At 36.3% G+C, this 18,375-nt stretch overlaps 3 protein-coding genes across 3 annotated transcripts; 1 reads left to right on the top strand and 2 right to left on the bottom strand.

Moving 5' to 3' along the window:
- Window positions 1-7,599: 7,599 nt before the first annotated feature.
- Window positions 7,600-9,004, bottom strand: LOC133316210 (small ribosomal subunit protein uS14z/uS14y/uS14x-like). The gene is made up of 3 exons (XM_061517933.1): window positions 8,848-9,004; window positions 8,100-8,199; window positions 7,600-7,928 (listed from the first exon to the last, which is right to left on the bottom strand). The coding sequence occupies exons 1-3, from the start codon at window positions 8,907-8,909 to the stop codon at window positions 7,920-7,922; spliced, it is 171 nt and encodes a 56-aa protein (XP_061373917.1). The 5' UTR covers window positions 8,910-9,004; the 3' UTR covers window positions 7,600-7,919.
- Window positions 9,005-10,935: 1,931 nt separating this feature from the next.
- LOC133316204 (uncharacterized) lies at window positions 10,936-12,899 on the top strand. Its single transcript, XM_061517928.1, has 3 exons — window positions 10,936-10,963; window positions 11,064-11,154; window positions 11,395-12,899. Exon 3 carries the CDS (start codon window positions 11,511-11,513, stop codon window positions 12,564-12,566), a length of 1,056 nt encoding a protein of 351 aa, XP_061373912.1. The 5' UTR covers window positions 10,936-10,963; window positions 11,064-11,154; window positions 11,395-11,510; the 3' UTR covers window positions 12,567-12,899.
- A 635-nt stretch (window positions 12,900-13,534) lies between these two features.
- On the bottom strand, window positions 13,535-17,709 carry LOC133316205 (uncharacterized). Its single transcript, XM_061517929.1, has 4 exons — window positions 17,154-17,709; window positions 15,674-15,902; window positions 14,087-14,211; window positions 13,535-13,918 (listed from the first exon to the last, which is right to left on the bottom strand). Exons 1-4 carry the CDS (start codon window positions 17,496-17,498, stop codon window positions 13,832-13,834), a joined length of 786 nt encoding a protein of 261 aa, XP_061373913.1. The 5' UTR covers window positions 17,499-17,709; the 3' UTR covers window positions 13,535-13,831.
- Between the last annotated feature and the right edge of the window lie 666 nt (window positions 17,710-18,375).

The raw sequence follows: 18,375 nt of genomic DNA, 5'->3' as shown, positions 1-18,375 counted from the left end.
AACATTTCTCTTATAAAATGGTAAAACTATTTCCCTTCATTAAAATGATCTTTTTTCTCTTGGAATTCTCAGTTTAGTTAGTAGCTTGGCATTTCAAACAGTATTTGGTAGGAGAGATTTGAAAACAAAGAAAGCAAGTTGGCCATATAATTAGACTTAGATACATTAGATATTTCTTTTTTCTTCTGTTTCCTTCTCACCAAACATAACATTAATGTTGTTCAACTAAGCGATTGTGACGAATGATGATGCCTTTCCATAGCTACAAGCACCCGGATAAAGAAAATACAACAGTTACATGTATTTATGTATACACAAATTACTCTCAAATATTCGTTAGGTTATTAGAAATACAACAGTCATATTTTCTTGACTTATTATTTGCTCTTTAGGATAGGAAGGTCACGTGTTTAAGTCTAAAAAAATAATATTTTTCTAAAATTATAAGGTAGCACTAAAAATTATTAAAGTGTGTTAATTTAGCTATTTCGGCCATAAGTACTAGATGGTTGTCTCTTTCAGGCTGGTGTGAAATATTAATTAAGCAGTAGAGTGTCTAATTTTCATAAACAAGAATACAAGAAGTACTTCATCACCGAACAAGACTATGATGCTTCCGGCTTTCACGTGTATAAATTGTATTTATATATTATATAATAATAATGTGTGTATACAGTATATGCAGAGGTTTGCCATTCCTAGTGACAGAGATAGATAGATTACTTGATTGGGAAGGAGATGAGTGAGCTAACCTTCATGAAAGGAGCTCTAAAGCAATGAATGCCCAAAAAAGCTTTAGACATTATCAACCAGAAAGGCAATGTTGCCTAATTGTGATTTTTGCAAGCTAAGCTATAATCAATTTATTATTATAACTAGATTAAGGTGCCGCATCTCTTTCTGTCCCTCTCCATCTACACCATTCATTGCAGGCTTTAAACGCTTCTCTTTTCATAATATCAACATCCTCCAATTTATTCTCCGTTTTCTCCAAACTTCGGTTCTCATCTAGCTTTCTTCTTTATGTATGAAATAAAAACAAAAAGAAAAAAGAGAGATTCAATTTAAGCATTCAATTTAGATAAACGATAATGGGTGGCGTAAAATCTTCCAAATACTTGAAAAGCTCTTTTTTTTTTCCCTAAGTATTACCGTCAGTGGCGGAGCCAGCAACGGAAGGAAGGAGGGGTGAAAATTAATTTTTTTGTCTTGCATAATATCAATATTTTTTTTTTCCCTATTGATCTCATAGGAACTCAATTAGGTAATTTCTTACCAAAATATTAACATTTAATAACATTTAAAAGACTGAAAAAAATATACTATTGATCAGGTCCAACGGACATAAAAAATAGTTTAAAGCAATAATTAAAAAAAAGAGTGCCTTAACTAAGACAATGCTTTTAACTACATTTTTTTAAAAAAATAAAATAAAAGATTGCAACCAAGTTGACCCAAAAGTGAATCTTTTAAGTTAGAGCAAACACATTTTCTCTATATGAAACCACTGCACAAAGAAAAACACAACTATGCAAATGAAAAGAGAGCAAAATGGTGACAAAAAGGCCAAATCTTTCATTAACCAAAACATAGCATATGAAAATAAAAAAGAAAATGAAGAAAAGATTACACATAACACACATATTAGGTGAAGTGGAGATAGATTTCAACTTGGATCTCAAACCAGAACTTCCAAAAGAAGCACATTTAACAGTAACAATAATACTATGTTTGGCCTTCAACTGCATTAATTTATTTTTTCAATTTTTTTGGGGGGGAAGGGGGCGGCCGCCCACCCTAGCCTCCCCCTGTCTCCGCCCTTGATTATCGTCACACCGAAAATTGGATGCGACAATGTATTTTACACTATATGTTACCGTAAAACATAGTGTAAAATATAAAAACAGTTTTTTTTTTCTCTTTTTGATATCATACAAGTTAACGTGGCACATTTTTATTGGCCGGATGTACCTAGGACGGTAGTATTGAATTTTTTTTGCACCAATGTGCTTGCTTTTAGTTTGATATGAAAGCATCTTGTGTTTTACATATGTTGGAATTTACATTCAAATTCTATGGGTAATCAATAAGAAGTGAGTTAAGGAAGAAAAGAAAAGAGGGAAAGAAGACTCACATTGGACAACTAGTAAGAGGTGAGAGAGTTTATAAGCTTCTACCTCACACTCCTAAATTGTCCCTTGGGGCACTATACTTTTGTGGAGGGGAGCTAGGTGGGTGGCCTTTGGTCCATCACACGCGCGCTGCAGGCAGTGGCGGACCCAGGAATAGCCAATAGTTTGACCAATTATTTTTCCCCCTAACAAAAAATTCGGTCCCCACTTTAGTCTATTATAAAATAAAATTAGTCACCTGGTCCCTATGAAATTCAAAATGGATCCATTTTAGTCTTTTTGAGGGACTAATGTAGGTCTTTTTTGAATTTGTGAGGGACCACGATTTTAATTAAATTGATCCACTTTAAATTTTTTAGGGACCTTGAGACTATTTTTTTTTTTTTTGTAAGGGACTAAAATGGGGACCAAGTTTTTTGCTAGGGAGTTACAAGGGTATTTACTCCTAATATATATATTGAACCAAGAGACAAATAAGGACATGCAACTAAGAAAGAATAAAAAAACCGAAATCCAGAATTTTAAACGTTTCTTTCCACCGGTTTTCTAAATGTTGGTTCATCGTGACCGGTCAGTGTCTATATATAGACCCTGACCCCTTCAGAAATTTTATCCAGTTTTCTGCATTGCTACTCTACCGAATTTTTTCCTTAATCCGGTTTGCTCCTTTTTCAGTTTTATTCCTCTGGCATCTTGTTGTGTTTGTTCAGGCTGTTGACTGGTAGTGTCACCAATCTTCAGACGCAATCCTTTCTATCCTAAGAGACAAATGTCCATCAACTTTCGACATCAGAGGCAAATTGTCTTAAGGATGCACTTTCTGTGGGCTCAAATTTCTTCTACTATTCCGCATATTGTGTTCATGATTAATAATTTCATCTATTTTATACATGAATTCAAACCTCCTAGTAATTTTTAATATCACCTATTGTGTTCAAGAACAATATATATTTAAGATTGTGACTATTTCCTAGGCCGACGGCGTAGTTCACTCATTATTTAAAGCAGGGGCTCGATTAAAATTATTCTTTACTGTTGTCACAGACTCACAGTAATTCTTCTACTTAGGATGTCTTTAAAGTAATTGAAAAACCAAGGTTGAACTCTACAGCTATGCCACAAAAGTACAATATTTAAGATTATGAAACTTCTAAGGTAATAGTTAATAAAAAAAAAAAAAAAAAAAACTAAGAAATTGCATAATATTTCAAATCTTGATCTATATTGAGCCATAATATTCTAATTTTACTCACAAAATGTCTTTTATTCCTTTGTATGAAAAATGTGTGCTATAGATTGGGATAATGTGGTATCATAACCATTAATTACTTTTGCATCTACCCAGGCCTAGCGACTAGGGGTGTCAATATAGGTTGACACGACACGAATTTGACACGACACGAATACATCAACATGAACACGACACGAATTTTCATTCGTGTCAAAATCTTCAACGCTGACACGACACGAATTTTTTGCGGGTTGACACGACACGAATAACACGCAAAATAGGGAACAAAACGGTAATTGACAAAAAAATTAAAAAAATAGATCGAAAATAAATAAAAAATTAAAAAATAAAAAAAATTAAAATTAAAAATAATACGGGTCGACACGAACACGAATTCATAAACACGAACACGACACGAATTTTTTGCGTGTCATTTTTTCCAACACGAACACGACACGAATTTTTTTACGGGTCAACCCGAACACGAATTTTCGTGTCGTGTCGCGGGTCGACCCGCATGTCAAAACCCATATTGACACCCCTACTAGCGACAACTCTATTCAAAGTAGTTCCGAGGGTATCCTATAAGCTGTAGAACTTAAAACAAACTGAGTACTTGGGGCTTGTTGGTTAAATTCTTCATTTGGTTGCAGTTAACTAACAATTGGTTAGACCAACATGATTATCCACCACAACTAGCTACTTCACTATTGAAGGACACTTGATTGCTCAGTCACTGAGTTTCTTACTTATTTTGTGCAGAGTAAGATTGCTCATTGCCAAATAATATTAGCTATAAAACTACTGGTTCATAATTATAAATTATCTACGATGAACATTACTTCAGTTATTATTCAACAATTTACTGATTGTAATTTCCTATTCAGCATTAGAAGACAAAACATATGGTAATACTGTTTGATTAACGAATCCATGGCAAATGTATCATGGAATGATGAGAAAGGCATAATTCTTTGAAGGCATGTAACTTAAGTTACACTCAATGGAATAATTGGTTAAAAAGTAAGCACCCACTAAAAGATGTCCGTTTATAAGGTATTAATCAACTTTGCTTCGGAAGAGATTATGGGCTTAAGGTAATAATTTTGCCCCTGTCCCATAACTTTCCAACTTTGCTTCTCCTTTCCACCTCAACCCCACAAAGGAAAGTGCGTGATTATTTATCAACAGGGGAAAAAAAATGTGATACACAACTTTGGTGTCTGCATTGGCGGCTATTCTGCATGCTCCAAAATATTATCATTATTATATTACGTTGGGGTTAATAATCCTTCAAGCCAAAGATTCAAGATTCTTGATATTTGATTTGTTGAGCTAAAGCTTTGAGTAATCAAAGAACCCCATTTTATGTTAGTTCCTATTTTATGGCTTAAGTTAATACCAAAATATTCCTTCTTACTTTGAAGGATGATTACATTTGACATCACAATGAAAGTCTTTTTTTTTCAATTCGGAATTCTTAATTATTCCGACTGGATCGATCATACTAATTAATAATGAATTCGCAATTTGTTGGTTGGGTATATTATCAACAATTTTTTATGATATATCACATCTAATTTTAAAAATACAAAATTAAATATCGCTAAAATTGAGCTTATATATCTTTACTCCTTTTAATGCACTAATTATTTTCACTCATTTTTTATTTTTATTTTGGAGAGTTTTTGGATTTTGTTTAAATAAAATGTTATCTTTTTATTCACTCCCCATCGCTGATGCCATTATTTATTAATAGTTACGCTAATCACCTTACAAAATAAGCAATCTATACAAGGAGCCTTACGTCCCCCCTTCTCTTCCTATCTTAAAGCAGAGTCTAATGCAGAAAATTTATCGATCTTTGATTATCAAACTCAGCATAAACTTCAGCCAAAAGCTCAGTTCTCATAATCTGTAAAACAGTAAAATTCTTGTTAGGAAAAAGAGATCACAAAAGTGATAGCCATATACCCTTGTATAACGAAATATTCTTCTAAAAAGTTGAGCATTACGATTTAAGAGGTCACCTCTTGTGATGTTGCTTATAATCTTATATAAGAAAGCCATGTATCCGTTATACAAAAAAGAAAGAAAGCCATATATCCAAGCATTTTTTCTATTTGATTTGTATGACAGAGTGATAGATAAAAGATTTCAAAAAACTCAAGGCACGGTAGCTTATATAGTAATATTATCTGCTTGTAGGTTATTTTTCAATGCCAATTTAGTATTGAGGGTAGAAATTTAGTAGTCTGGCCCATTCTTTGTCATAGATATAGTTTGATTCTGCCAATCTGTGTAATGTCCCACATCGGTTGGAGAGGGGAACGAAGCATGCCTTATAAGGGTGTGGATACCTCTTCTAGTGTGAGGCCTTTTGTGGGGTGTCCCAAGAAACAAAACCGTGAGCTCGACGGTGCTTATGCGCGGGGCAAAGCGGACAATATCATGCTACATGGTTTGGGGCTGTTACATTTTGGTATCAGAGCCTGGCCCTGGACCGGTGTGTACAGCGGGGACGTTGTATTCTCAGTGGGGGAGGATGTAATGTCCCACATCGGTTGGAGAGGGGAACAAAGCATGCCTTATAAGGGTGTGGATACCTCTTCTAGTGTGAGGCCTTTTGTGGGGTGTCCCAAGAAACAAAACCGTGAGCTCGACGGTGCTTGTGCGCGGGGCAAAGCGGACAATATCATGCTACAGGGTTTGGGGCTGTTACATTTGATGTAATGTCCCACATCGGTTGGAGAGGGGAACGAAGCATGCCTTATAAGGGTGTGGATACCTCTTCTAGTGTGAGGCCTTTTGTGGGGTGTCCCAAGAAACAAAACCGTGAGCTCGACGGTGCTTGTGCGCGGGGCAAAGCGGACAATATCATGCTACAGGGTTTGAGGTTGTTACATTTGGTATCAGAGCCTGGCCCTGGACCGGTGTGTACAGCGGGGACGCTGTATTCCCAGTGGGGGAGGATGTAATGTCCCACATCGGTTGGAGAGGGGAACGAAGCATGCCTTATAAGGGTGTGGATACCTCTTCTAGTGTGAGGCCTTTTTTGGGGTGTCCCAAGAAACAAAACCGTGAGCTCGACGGTGCTTGTGCGCGGGGCAAAGCGGACAATATCATGCTACAAGATCTGAGGCTGTTACAATCTGTTTCTAGACACACCCTAGTCGCAACCTTTGTCCCATACGCGTTTGGTAACATTATAAAGATCTTTTTATTTGCTCAGCTAATTTGTTGAGTTTTGCACAGATCATGATCTTCCATGGATACACGGTAAAAGTAGTGATGTTGACGAGAGAAAGTCCAGAATAAGAAATAATATAATATTCGAGAAGGGCAGGTGAGGAATTCATGCATGAAAATAATTATCAAAGAGGTAAGATGCTGAGATGCCTTCAAGAGGAAGAAATTTAGAGCTCAGCATTAGTGGTTGGTAAAACTTAATAAAGCAGCTAACATAGATTTTGTACTTCTTTCCTGTGGCTCTGTGTCGCATCCCCTGCAGGCATCATGTAATCAAAACACCGGTGGCGGTCTTAACTTGTTACCACGAGACGACCAAGGGTTGCAATGCAATTCTCTATACTCTTATCAAAATTGGTACATGCATATATATTTTTTTTTCTTTATAGCTAGCACATCACCCAGTTTCAAAAATATATGGTGCATTTTGACCTAACGAATACTACTATGAATGAGAGTCTAGAAGTATATAGAGAAGGTTAATTCTCACCCTAAACTAACAAGAGCACTAAACTGTAAGACGTTTATAAAAATAAGATTTACAAATTACATAATTCCTTATTTTATTTCTCTTTTTTAAATAATTGTCATCAAAGAACATTTACTAAAAAAAAAGTAATACCATGTGAATTAAGTAATGATTCTGAAGAGTTTGACAAAACCGTTCGAACCAAAAATTGATTGCAGCTGCTATGCTACTGTATCATTCAACCATAAACTTTCTGCCTATCATTTCGGTATTTATTATCACATGAAATCGCAAGATACAATATTATTAATTAGCGTTACCTATATGAAAATGAAGTTGAAAAGATTAGATGACTTGCAAAGACTACATAGAGTAAATGATTTTATAGCTTTTAAACTTTTTGTTAACCTATGAAATCAATTGTAAAGGGCACGCACTCTTATTTTCAATTTTGCCCTACAATAACAATGACGACAATGCTTCCCCCATAAAGCTTTAATGTTTTGAGAAGGGCAAGCGACAATTCAACCAAGTCACATATAATTCTAATAGAATACAACTAAACCCCAAAAAATGAAAAAAAAAAACGACACAGGGTTGCAAATGCAAGGCTGCATAGACCAGTGTCCCACGCACGTACAGACTACAGAACGATTAAAGGTTCAGTTGTAGGGCATTCAATAGTCCAAAACAATTCATATAAAAATCTTAGTTCCACAAATCAAGTCTGATAATCAACTACATGCCAAAATCAAGTCTCAAGTTTCTTCAAACATAATATCCTCATAACATCCTAACGCGAGAACCTAAAATAGATTGGGCAGGTAACAATAGCCATTTAGCGATACTGCAAAAAGAAAGGAAAAAAGTCATGAGAACCCATGGTAAGACAATATATGACTCACAGCAGCAAACAAACCTATCCACACAGCATAAAAAGAGAGAGAGAGAGATACAGAGAAATTCATATTGGATTAGTTAGCAGACTGCAATTGGGAAAGCAGATCCAAAGGTTTACCTTAATGAAGCCAATTTCCTTGGCATTGCTACGGAAGCACTGCCTGCAGCACATAAGACCGTACTTCCTAATCAATCCATGTGGGTTCCCACACACACGGCTGCAACGAAGGGGAGAGCAGGAAACAACAATCAAAATTAGCAAAGTTCATCAGAACAATTAAAATGTAACAAGTACAAGCAACAAACTATACACCAAACACCCAACAACTTTAAACCAATCATCCACAGATTTTCTGATATATCTAAAATATAATAGACCAAAACTCGCATGTTCATTCAGTACTAATTATACAACAACAACCAAAGCCTTATCCACTAGATGGGGTTGGTTACACGGATCAAACCAATACATAGGAAAGGTTAGCTTTTCCCATATGCTATAAAATATCATCAGATTTATGGTACAGCTTTGGCATCAAACTACGTAATGTGAAAAGAAAGGGAAACACCCGAATTAAAAAAACAAATTTGTAACAGGAAATCTCCAAAACATATGCTTACGCATAGCATGATTCATCTAACCTAACCATAATCATCTAAAGAGTGATTTGCCTAACATTATTATATAACCCGAAACAAAAGGAGCACAAAGAAAAATAGCAACAGTCAGAGTAACTATTCAACCGTCTCATATGTAGGATCAAAAGAACAATTAAATAAATAAAAAAATCGAAAGACTTTAACATGAGACTGACAAGAAATAATCCCAAAAACAATGAGAAACGAGAATTGAATCTGTAACATACCAAGTGCGAGAACCAGGACCATAGTTCTTAGGATGAGCGTTCCAAACGTTGGAGTGTCCCATTTGCTATGATTCGATTTTTCTCGTCTACCAAGATCGAAAGCGCAGTCGCTGAAGAATGTGCAATAGGAGAATCTATGAAGCCTCCTAATATCGAATTATATAGAAACTCAAATTAGGGTTTTCTATTTTTCTTGGGTTTTATGGAGCAGTCCATATTAATTGGGCTAAATCCAGGTCCAAGTTATCCTCCATCTGTCTTTGGGCTTATAACTCATTGCACTTGGCCTTCGAAAACTCACTCTTTTCTTTTTTTTTCGCACTCTATCAAAAATGTTATTTCGTTTCAAGTTTTTTATTTAATTAAGAATTATTTTTTTATATTATTAAAAATTACCAAGTTTACACTATTAAAAAACTTAACATCACTTTATATTAATTATCGAGCAAGAAATTTCATTATTCTCAAAACAAATAGTCGCGTTATTTTGTTATTTGTATAATAATTTTTGGTTAATTTCAAAATAAATACACTCATAGTTTAATAACAAAGCCACTAATATTCATCTAGTGGTAAGGTATTTAGATAAATTATATTAGATTATGTGTTAAATTCTTACTTATATACAAAAAAATATAGCTTACTAGTAACATATATGATAGGAGAAAGTTATACTTATTACTTTTTTTCTTATTATATCTTATTATCAAATCTTAACTGTTGATTTATGTGAATCTAACAATTATAATTTATTAAAATTAATAAATATGACATAATAAATTATAATAATTAGATTGATAAAAATTAATAGTTAAAATTTGATAGTAAAAAATAATAATAAATATAACTTATGCTTAAACATGATTTAGGGTGTGCATGACAACCTTCCCGGAATTAATTCTTTTTTAATTTCTGTTCTCGGGAACAGAAATGGATAGAAACCTCGTTTGATAAAATCGGTTTATTTTTTTGTTCCCGGGATGAACCGTAATTTTTGTGCTGGGGAACAGAAAAAAAAAATAAAAAAATTTCTGCTTTTTTGTTCCCAGGCACAAAATGAGAAACACTTATCTCTCTCAATCACTCTCCACCTCTACCATCATCACCACTAGTGTCGTAGTCACCACCCCTCACCACCACGATGTCACCTCCACCATTACCACCACCTCCACCCATCACTACCACCATACCACTGTCACCACCACCAAACTACCATCGCTGCCACCACCACTACCACCATCACCACTACTGCCATCAACCACTATCACCATTATTGCAACCACTGTCGTCACCGCCACCATCGCCATCACATGCCACCGCCACCACCCCATCGCTACCATCACCACGACGCCACCACTACCATCACCACCACTGTCACCAACCACCACTACTATTGCCGCAACCACTGCCGTCACCCCCACTGCCGTCGACGTCACCAACCACCACCATCATCGTCATAGCCATCATCGTCACCACCACTACCATGATGCCTTCACAATCACCACCACCGTGTCACTGCTACCATTGTTGCCGCCACCAACCACCATTGTCGCAGCCACTGTCGTCACCTCCACCACCACCATCCCAACCACTACCGCCGCCACCGCCATCATTACCGTCGTCATTGTCGCAACCACTGCGTCAAAACCACTACCACTATCTTTACCATGTCACTGCCACCACCACTACCGTATCGCCGCCACCACCACCACAACCACACCATATGAAAAGGAAAGTGATGATCCGAAATTTTTTTATATTTAATAAGAATTATTTTTTATTATATTATTTGTTGTAATTCTCATTCTCGGAATAAAAATAGAACATGTTATCAAACACATTTTTTTCTCAGAAACTGTTCCAAGGCATAGAAATAGAAAATAATTGTTTCTTTTCAGAAACAGTGCTAGGGAATAGAATGGTTGTCATGCACACCCTTAATTGTTTGATCTTTCCGACTATGTGTAAATTTCTATAAGAAAACTAAGAAATGATAGAATAAAATAAAAAACTATTTTAAAAAATAAAAAAGAGAAGTAAAATATACCAATTTGGACGGAGAATGTAATAGAGCAAAACGAAGAGCACAGGGTCGGGATTGGGATGTTGGAAAAAGGTTACTGTTCTTTCATGAATCCATTTCTGTTAGGGTTTGGTCTCTCTTTCTCTCTCTCTGTCTCTCTCATCTGATATCAGATCATATCATTTGCAATCAGAAACACACGACGCCAAAATAGCAATTGGGGCAGGCAAAACTTCCAAGGTCCAACTTCATAGTCAATTCCAGATCGGTGCCCACCCTTTTTGGTACGAATCTTTCTTTTCCCTAACTTAATTAAATTTCCCAACTTCCTTCAAAATCTCGCGAGGGTTTTCTTTCTTCTTCGATAATCGCTGCTTCAATTTTGCCAAATTTGTTTTATTGTTCAATTTTGCCCAAACGCGGGTGCTCTCTCTTTCTCAGCAATTATCCTCTTAATTGTTAATCTGATCAATGAATGGTTCAATTCGACGGTGATTTCTGATTGAAACCTTGATGAATTGCAGATAAAGACATTGTTGGGGAATTAGGGTTTAAGGAAGCTTTTGTTTTTGGATCAAATTGGAGAATCTGAGATTATGATTTACATGTCGGCTCAGTGATTGTGAGAGAATTGGGTAAAATGAAGATAAGTTATACTCGAATTGACACTTTGAAGCTCAAAGCTTTGATTGTTCGGAAGGTTGGTCATCAGAGAGCTGACAAGTACTTTGATCAGCTTGGAAGATTATTGAGTTCAAAGATAAGCAAGTCTGAGTTTGACAGGATTTGCCTTGTGACAATTGGGAGGGAAAATATCCCTCTTCACAATCAATTCATTAGGGCAATTCTCAAGAATGCTTGTCTGTCTAAAGTCCCACCTTTGAGGGGCTCTGCAAGAATAGGGAGTCCCTGCAGTGTAAAAGATTCAAATGGGAAGCAGAGAAGCTCTATTCAAACACCGAATGGGGACACACTTCCTCCATCCTTGCGGAGGGGTGGCTCTTTGGTTGCTCGAGCCCGCAAGTTTAAGAGCCGCCAAAATGCTTTGGGGCCACTGGGCAAGCCCCAAAGTCTTGCATCTGAAGAATTGATATGTAAGACACAAGAGCAGCAGAGTGCAACAGAACTGAATTCCCTTGGCAGTAGACCTCCTATTTCTGTTGAAGAAGGAGAAGAGGTTGAACAGATGGCTGGAAGCCCCAGCATCCAAAGTAGAAGTCCAGTTACTGCTCCTCTTGGTATATCCATGAATTTTGGTTGTAGTCGTAGACTGCATTCTAATGTGTCATTATGTAGCAAATATTATCCAGAGACCTGTCACAGCAACGGAGATCTCCCTGACACAAGATCTTTGAGGAGTCGTTTGGAGCAAAAGTTGGAGAAGGAGGGTTTAACTGTGACAATGGATTGTGTAAACCTATTGAATAATGCACTGGATTCATATCTGAAGAGGTTGATTGAATCCTCTATGGATTTGGCTGGGTCAAGATTTGGAAACGAGCACCTAGGTCAAAGAAATGGACAGTCTGTAACTGGTTCAAATGTATTACTACCTGGAAGATATATGCAAACAACAAAACCTGCTGGCGCATCTGTCTTCGATTTTCGTGTTGCAATGGAATTAAATCCACAAGTTCTTGGACCAGATTGGCCCATACAGCTTGAGAAGATTTGCATAAGTGCTTCTGAAGAATGAAGCCTTTGTTATCATTAGATCAGAAATTTACTATTAGATGAAATCAGAGGCAGGAGTTAGTTTCCCCACATTTGTTGAAAACTTTGAACGTTGAACTGTTTACTTCAGCTGACATAACTTTGGATTTTTCTCTTATCCTGAAGTCACAAAATTGCGAAAACAGAATAAACTACAGCATTTTAGATATAGAGATTGATGATTGTTAGGGAGTGGGTCCTGTTAATACAAAAATATGTGAACCTCTACATTGGATTAAGAAGTTCATTGTTTCATGAGTGTAACACCATTCGTAAATGATATCCAGTTCTTTTTCTTGTTTCTATCTTCATTTCTTTTCCCTTTTACTTGTTTTAGTTCAACGAATTTTCATTGTAATAAAGCAGTGTTGCATTCTGAGTGCTAAACCTTAGCTATGGGTGGTAAACTATATTATACAACAGGTTTAGGATTTGATTTTGTCTTTTTTTTTTTAATATTTATTGGTTTATCAATTATTCGACTAGCTTGATTTGAGTCGGGCACTAACCTGATCATGATGTTGATTAACGTTAGCCTTATGGCATCCATATTCTATGCCAAGCAATTCAATTTCTGAAATTGGTTATTCTGTTCCGAGATAACTTCCCTCGGGTCAACACGTTTACTGATTTCAAAAAGCTGCTTGTTCATACCGGTATCAGTAATCCTTTATGAGACTAGGTTACGCTGTGTTTACAAAGTTTACTGGATAACGATATTTGTACAGATTTACAAATACACTCCTTACATGTTCTCACGGAATCCATTGAAAAACATCTTGCTATATATATATATAAAAGTCTCAGTGCAAACATAATTTCAAATGCACTGGTAATTAATACTAATGTTTAGGTGTTAGGATGATATAGTATTACTCAAGAAAAAGACTTGAGCATTACGCGTACAGATTCAGTTGGACTTTGATCTGCGACAGACATCCTTTACCTCGACGGATATAAAATATCAAATAAAATTTCTTATTAAAAAAATGTCTTCAATAACAAAATCTCTACAAATTGGTCCCTCGTATAAGAAAAAGGGTTACACAACCAAAGCAAATATAAGGAATATAGGTTAAAAAGCGGATGAAATTGAGTGTTCATATTAATAGTATAGCCATGGATAAGGTGAGATCAGAATCCCTGCAGACACCCAAAAGATTTGTTCGTATACCGAAGTTTCCAGATAAACTCTACAGTCAGTCCAAATCTCAATCATGAAACAAGAATTGACACTGCTAACATTGATCAGCTAGCTGCCTCTGCTTTCTCTAGGCTTGCCATATAGGTCATATAAACGGTCCACAAGTACGAAAATGAATTGCTGACTAATGGCTGTCAAAATCAATGAAGTCAGAAAATCATGAGTTAACAACGAAAGTCTCACAAAAGAAGAATGGAAATCTTTTGGGCTATTTATAGTGAGACATGCCATGCATCATCCAAACTTTATTTTCATGCCATACTGTAAGACAAGAAAGGAAAGAAGAAATAAGCACATACCTGTAAATGGACAGGAATAAATCTAAATGTAATAAAATCACATATAGGCCAGTACATAATTCCATTTAACATCGTGGGAAGCAAATCACGCTTCAAACGTGCAACAATCTGTGTGCCGTTTTCACCTGGTAACCAAGGAAAACAGTTTAACATATCATAAACTTAAAACAATTAAACCGAAAATCAAATATGAAATGGTTTTGACTTTTGAGACACAATTTTGTAAAAAAAAAATTGAAACTCGTGTAAATTGTAAAGTGTCCAGCACAAAGGTTTTGTCCACTAAATATAGATAAGTTGTGAACCCAACAAAATTCTGCTCTATATGACTATGTCTACAATCCACTTCACTCCCACCTCAGCTGTCAAACTTTTCTTCCCATCTTCAATAATGTTATGTTTGGATGATTAGAAAGGAGGATAAGGAAAAGGAAGGGAAGAGAAAAGTGATTCAAAAACTTGTTTTGTTGGTTCTTTAGTGAGGGGAAAGGATGGGGAATGAGGGAGAAGTGTTCCTCCTCCCACCCCCTCAAATTAGGGGGTAAGGAGGGGGAAAGGCTTTATTCTAAATTAAAATAGAAGGAATAACTCTTAATTTCCTATTTCCCTCACTTGAACATATGAAAAAGGGGAAATAACTCCCCCTCCATCCCCTTCTTTCCCTTCCCCTTTTTTATTCCCTTCCATTGCTTCCCCCTCACTTAAGTAAGAAAAGTTAGAGCCTTTTGCATATTAAATGTTTAATGCACAAACACGTATAGAAACACCTGAATGCATGAAACAATGGACACATGGATAAAACACACACACACACACAGAAGGAAAAAAAAAATTATATGCAAGGTAAAGTGCCATCTAATAACAGCACATGGACCCTTTGCAACACATCATTAATCAAGATGCATGTGCAAGGCATCTTCCCTGCATCTTAAAAGTTGGCTTATATTGTTAAAGGAAAACCAAATATTCATATCATTAGATATTTAAATAGAAAAAAGCCACAAGGCCCACAACAATGCTGTGTAGCATTTTAAACTTGCAAGAATAGGTGTATTTTATAGATGGCAAAGGGCAACCGGGTGCTATAAAACTCCTGCTAAGCACAAGGTCAGGGAAGGGTCAGACCCATTGCGGTAGTAGGCAGCCGATGAGGCTGATTGCATGATTTGAACTTGTGACCTCTGGGTTATATGGCAATAACATCAACCATTGTGCCAAGGCTCCCCCGTCATTTTAGACATGGCAGTAAGAAGTTAAAGATTCAAAAACATAGAAAACAAACTAATATAACATAATTTCTAATCTAGTCGCCCGCTTCAACCTTTTTGGTTTAAAAATGGAATCAATATTTTATCAATTATGTAATTACATTATCAACATCCTGAACCTTTGACCTTGTCTGTTGCAATCCACACTAGTTAGTATTATAATTTGAAATACAAAGCCAAACAAATTGAAGAATAAGAATATCAAGACCCCCCAACCCACAACAACCAAATAAAAAAAAAAAGTAAGCAAAGGAAAAGAAAAAAACATGTACAAAAGGAAATTGCGTAATAAATATTATGATAAGAGAATTGGACATACCCTGCAAACGTGCATTTAGGGAGAAGAAAAGAACAGTCATGGCAGGTCCATAAAGTGTCTGACCCATGACCATTTTCTTCAATGTAGAGAAAAGATCCCTCCTTGGGAAAAGCTTTGACATAAAATTGAACCAGAAATGCAGTGATGGTCCTAAAATGATCATCCCATATCCCGCCATGCGTAAAGTCCTTATAAAATCAAAAGGCTCTGAAGATTGCCGCACTATAGTCTGAAGGAATTAAATAATAAATACCATGTGAGTATGTGACTATACGAGAACGGCAGAGACAACAGAATGAGCATGAAGTTTGCAATATAAAACCATGCAAAGCCACTTAATGAGTTGACAATATCCGTTTAATAGACTCAACAAGGCCTCAGGTTTGCACTAGAACATGAACCAATATACGTATTGGAAGTATTTGAGAGGGAATAAATTTTGAGGCTCCTCAAAAAGTTACCCATATAACGTTCAGAAGGTTAAAATGAGCAGCAAAAACTTTCACCATGATGCACACAAAATGTATGCACTTCCAAGATCTTACGTCACCAGCACATCCTGAATATACAACAGCAGCAGAAGCACTGGGTAGAAAAATGAAGTTGAATAAATGAATCTTATTGATTGTGTGGTTGTCTGTTGGAGTTTTGCAAGTGATCCCATGTGATCAGCGTAGGGAGAATCACCAAAACGGGCTTCAAGTGCCATAATGAAGTCGTGCCAGTCATGGAAGGGGTGGCTAGAGTTTTTGTTGTTGTGGAGTATGGTGAAAGTCGAAGAACTGTGTAGCTTTGAAGAGCCAGCTTGAAGGATTTGTTCCATCAAAGCGTGGGAAGTCAAGTTTGAAGGGTCTAGGTTGAAGGATAGGTGGGAAATGTGGAGGTGAGTTATTGGTGGTTGGGGTGATATGCATACGGCCTATTAAAGTGGTAAGGGTAGTCTGAACCTCATTAAGGCGGTGAACGGTCTGATTGGATGGTTTAGTAAGGTCGGAAATTTGTGTGAAAGTTTTGGTGGATGTTTCACGAAGTTGGTTGATTTGGGAAAGAGCTTGGGTTGAGTTTTCGAAAAGTTTGTTGATTTGTGTGGCATGATTTTCTTGGGTTTTTTCAAGTTTTATGAAACGTGTTCTTTCACCCATGGATGAGGAGAGTGGACTCAACGAGAGCACCAAATGATAGGTTCCTTTTTAGCAAAAAGGTTAAGCTTAAAGAAAAGAGAAAAATAAATTAAATGAAACAATTTTCTGATATCTTTTCATTCATAATGGGTCTTTAAATAAAAATTACAACGGAAGCATAAACAGTAAAAACATAATGGAAAGTAACTACCTCACTAAACAAAAAGAAAAATAACTATTCAACTAAACAATATGGAAAATAACTACCCAACTAAACAATACATAAAACATGGAAATGCAGTTATATATTCATGGGACGATGGGTTTGTATCATAATAACAGAAAGAAACTTTGGATACCTGGGAGGATAAATCAGCAGCGGTATAAATAAGAGCGGAAGTAACACTTTTTGTGAGAATGGGCCACGACTTGATCATCCCCAAATACCAACCCACAAAGCCAACCTTGGAGTGGGAAGCTGTTGTAGCAGGAGAAGAAGAAGAAGAACAAAAGGATGAAGAAAACAAAGATGGGGAGATTTCATATTCTCTGGGTTTTCTAAGGAAATCTGGTAATCGAAAATAAGGTTTGGATTGCACTTTGTTGCAGAGAAAAGGAGGAACTCTAATTGGACCAGTGACACGGTTCATCAACATCAACTGCCTCTGGATCTTGGTGGGATTCTTCAGAAGAGCACTACTCATATTTTCTATGGGCTTTGGGGTTTCGGGGGTACCCTTAAACAAGAAAAGTTTGAACCTTTTCCTAGTTCATGGGAATTGGTGGGAGTTATGGACTCTGGTGTCTCCTCTTTTATGTCAAAAAGAAATAAAAGAATGCAAGTTGCGGCTTTAAACCCCACTTGTTGAGGTATGCAAATGCAAACCTACTCGCCTCTTCTGCCTCACGGCTTTGCTCTTTCTTTCCTTCTCTCTCCTTAGAATTTTCCTAAAATCTTATATAAGATTTGAATTTTTTTTAAGCGAAGGTACAATTCAAAAAATATATATTTGTCGTGTGATAATTAGAGGTGTTCATCAACCGATCCAAACCGATTCAAACCGCGAAAACCGAACCGAAAAATCGATAACCGAATAAACCGAAAAATCGGAAACCGAAAGAAAACCGCAAATTTTAATTGGATTGGATCGGTTTTCGGATGGGTTGATGAAAACCGATCCAATCCAAACCGATCCAATATATTAATTATTCTCTACCTACTTGTCATTTCTCCAATCATAGCCCAAAAATTTCTAAACTCAAGACCCATTAACTCATCAACTAAACCAAAAAAAAAACTTAGTCACGTCTCATCAATTATAGTATTGTTTACTGATATTTTTGTATTTCAATTTTTCAAGATTGGATTGGATCGGATTTGAAAAAAAATCTAAACCGAATGGATGATTACATGATCAAACCGAAGGGATTGGATCAGATGAGTTTTGCTTCCAAAATCGATCCAATCCAGACCGCGAACACCACTGATAATAAACATCTTTTTAAAGGAAAAATATTTCTGCAATCACTTTAGATAGGGTTATTTATAGCTATTTCTTTTTAACTAAATATAATCGGTCA

This window comes from Gastrolobium bilobum, unplaced genomic scaffold, assembly GCF_033153095.1.
Source record: "Gastrolobium bilobum isolate Gb01-03AN ecotype WA unplaced genomic scaffold, APGP_CSIRO_Gbil_v1 utg25868, whole genome shotgun sequence".
In the NCBI taxonomy this organism is placed as follows: Eukaryota; Viridiplantae; Streptophyta; class Magnoliopsida; order Fabales; family Fabaceae; genus Gastrolobium; species Gastrolobium bilobum.
The sequence above is the reverse complement of the archived record's forward strand: the minus strand, read 5'-3'. Positions and strand labels throughout refer to the sequence as shown.

Bases quoted from the DNA above. Each gene is read 5' to 3' on its own strand.
- LOC133316205 (XM_061517929.1), bottom strand. From the start codon at position 17,498: ATGAGTAGTGCTCTTCTGAAGAATCCCACCAAGATCCAGAGGCAGTTG. The intron at 15,903-17,153 runs GTATCCAAAGTT...TAATTCCTTCAG, and splicing joins CTGCTGATTTATCCTCCCAG to ACTATAGTGCGGCAATCTTC. The intron at 14,212-15,673 runs GTATGTCCAATT...CTTGGTTACCAG, and splicing joins CCTAAATGCACGTTTGCAGG to GTGAAAACGGCACACAGATT.
- LOC133316204 (XM_061517928.1), top strand. From the start codon at position 11,511: ATGAAGATAAGTTATACTCGAATTGACACTTTGAAGCTCAAAGCTTTG.
- LOC133316210 (XM_061517933.1), bottom strand. From the start codon at position 8,909: ATGGGACACTCCAACGTTTGGAACGCTCATCCTAAGAACTATGGTCCT. The intron at 8,200-8,847 runs GTATGTTACAGA...CCTTCGTTGCAG, and splicing joins GGTCCTGGTTCTCGCACTTG to CCGTGTGTGTGGGAACCCAC.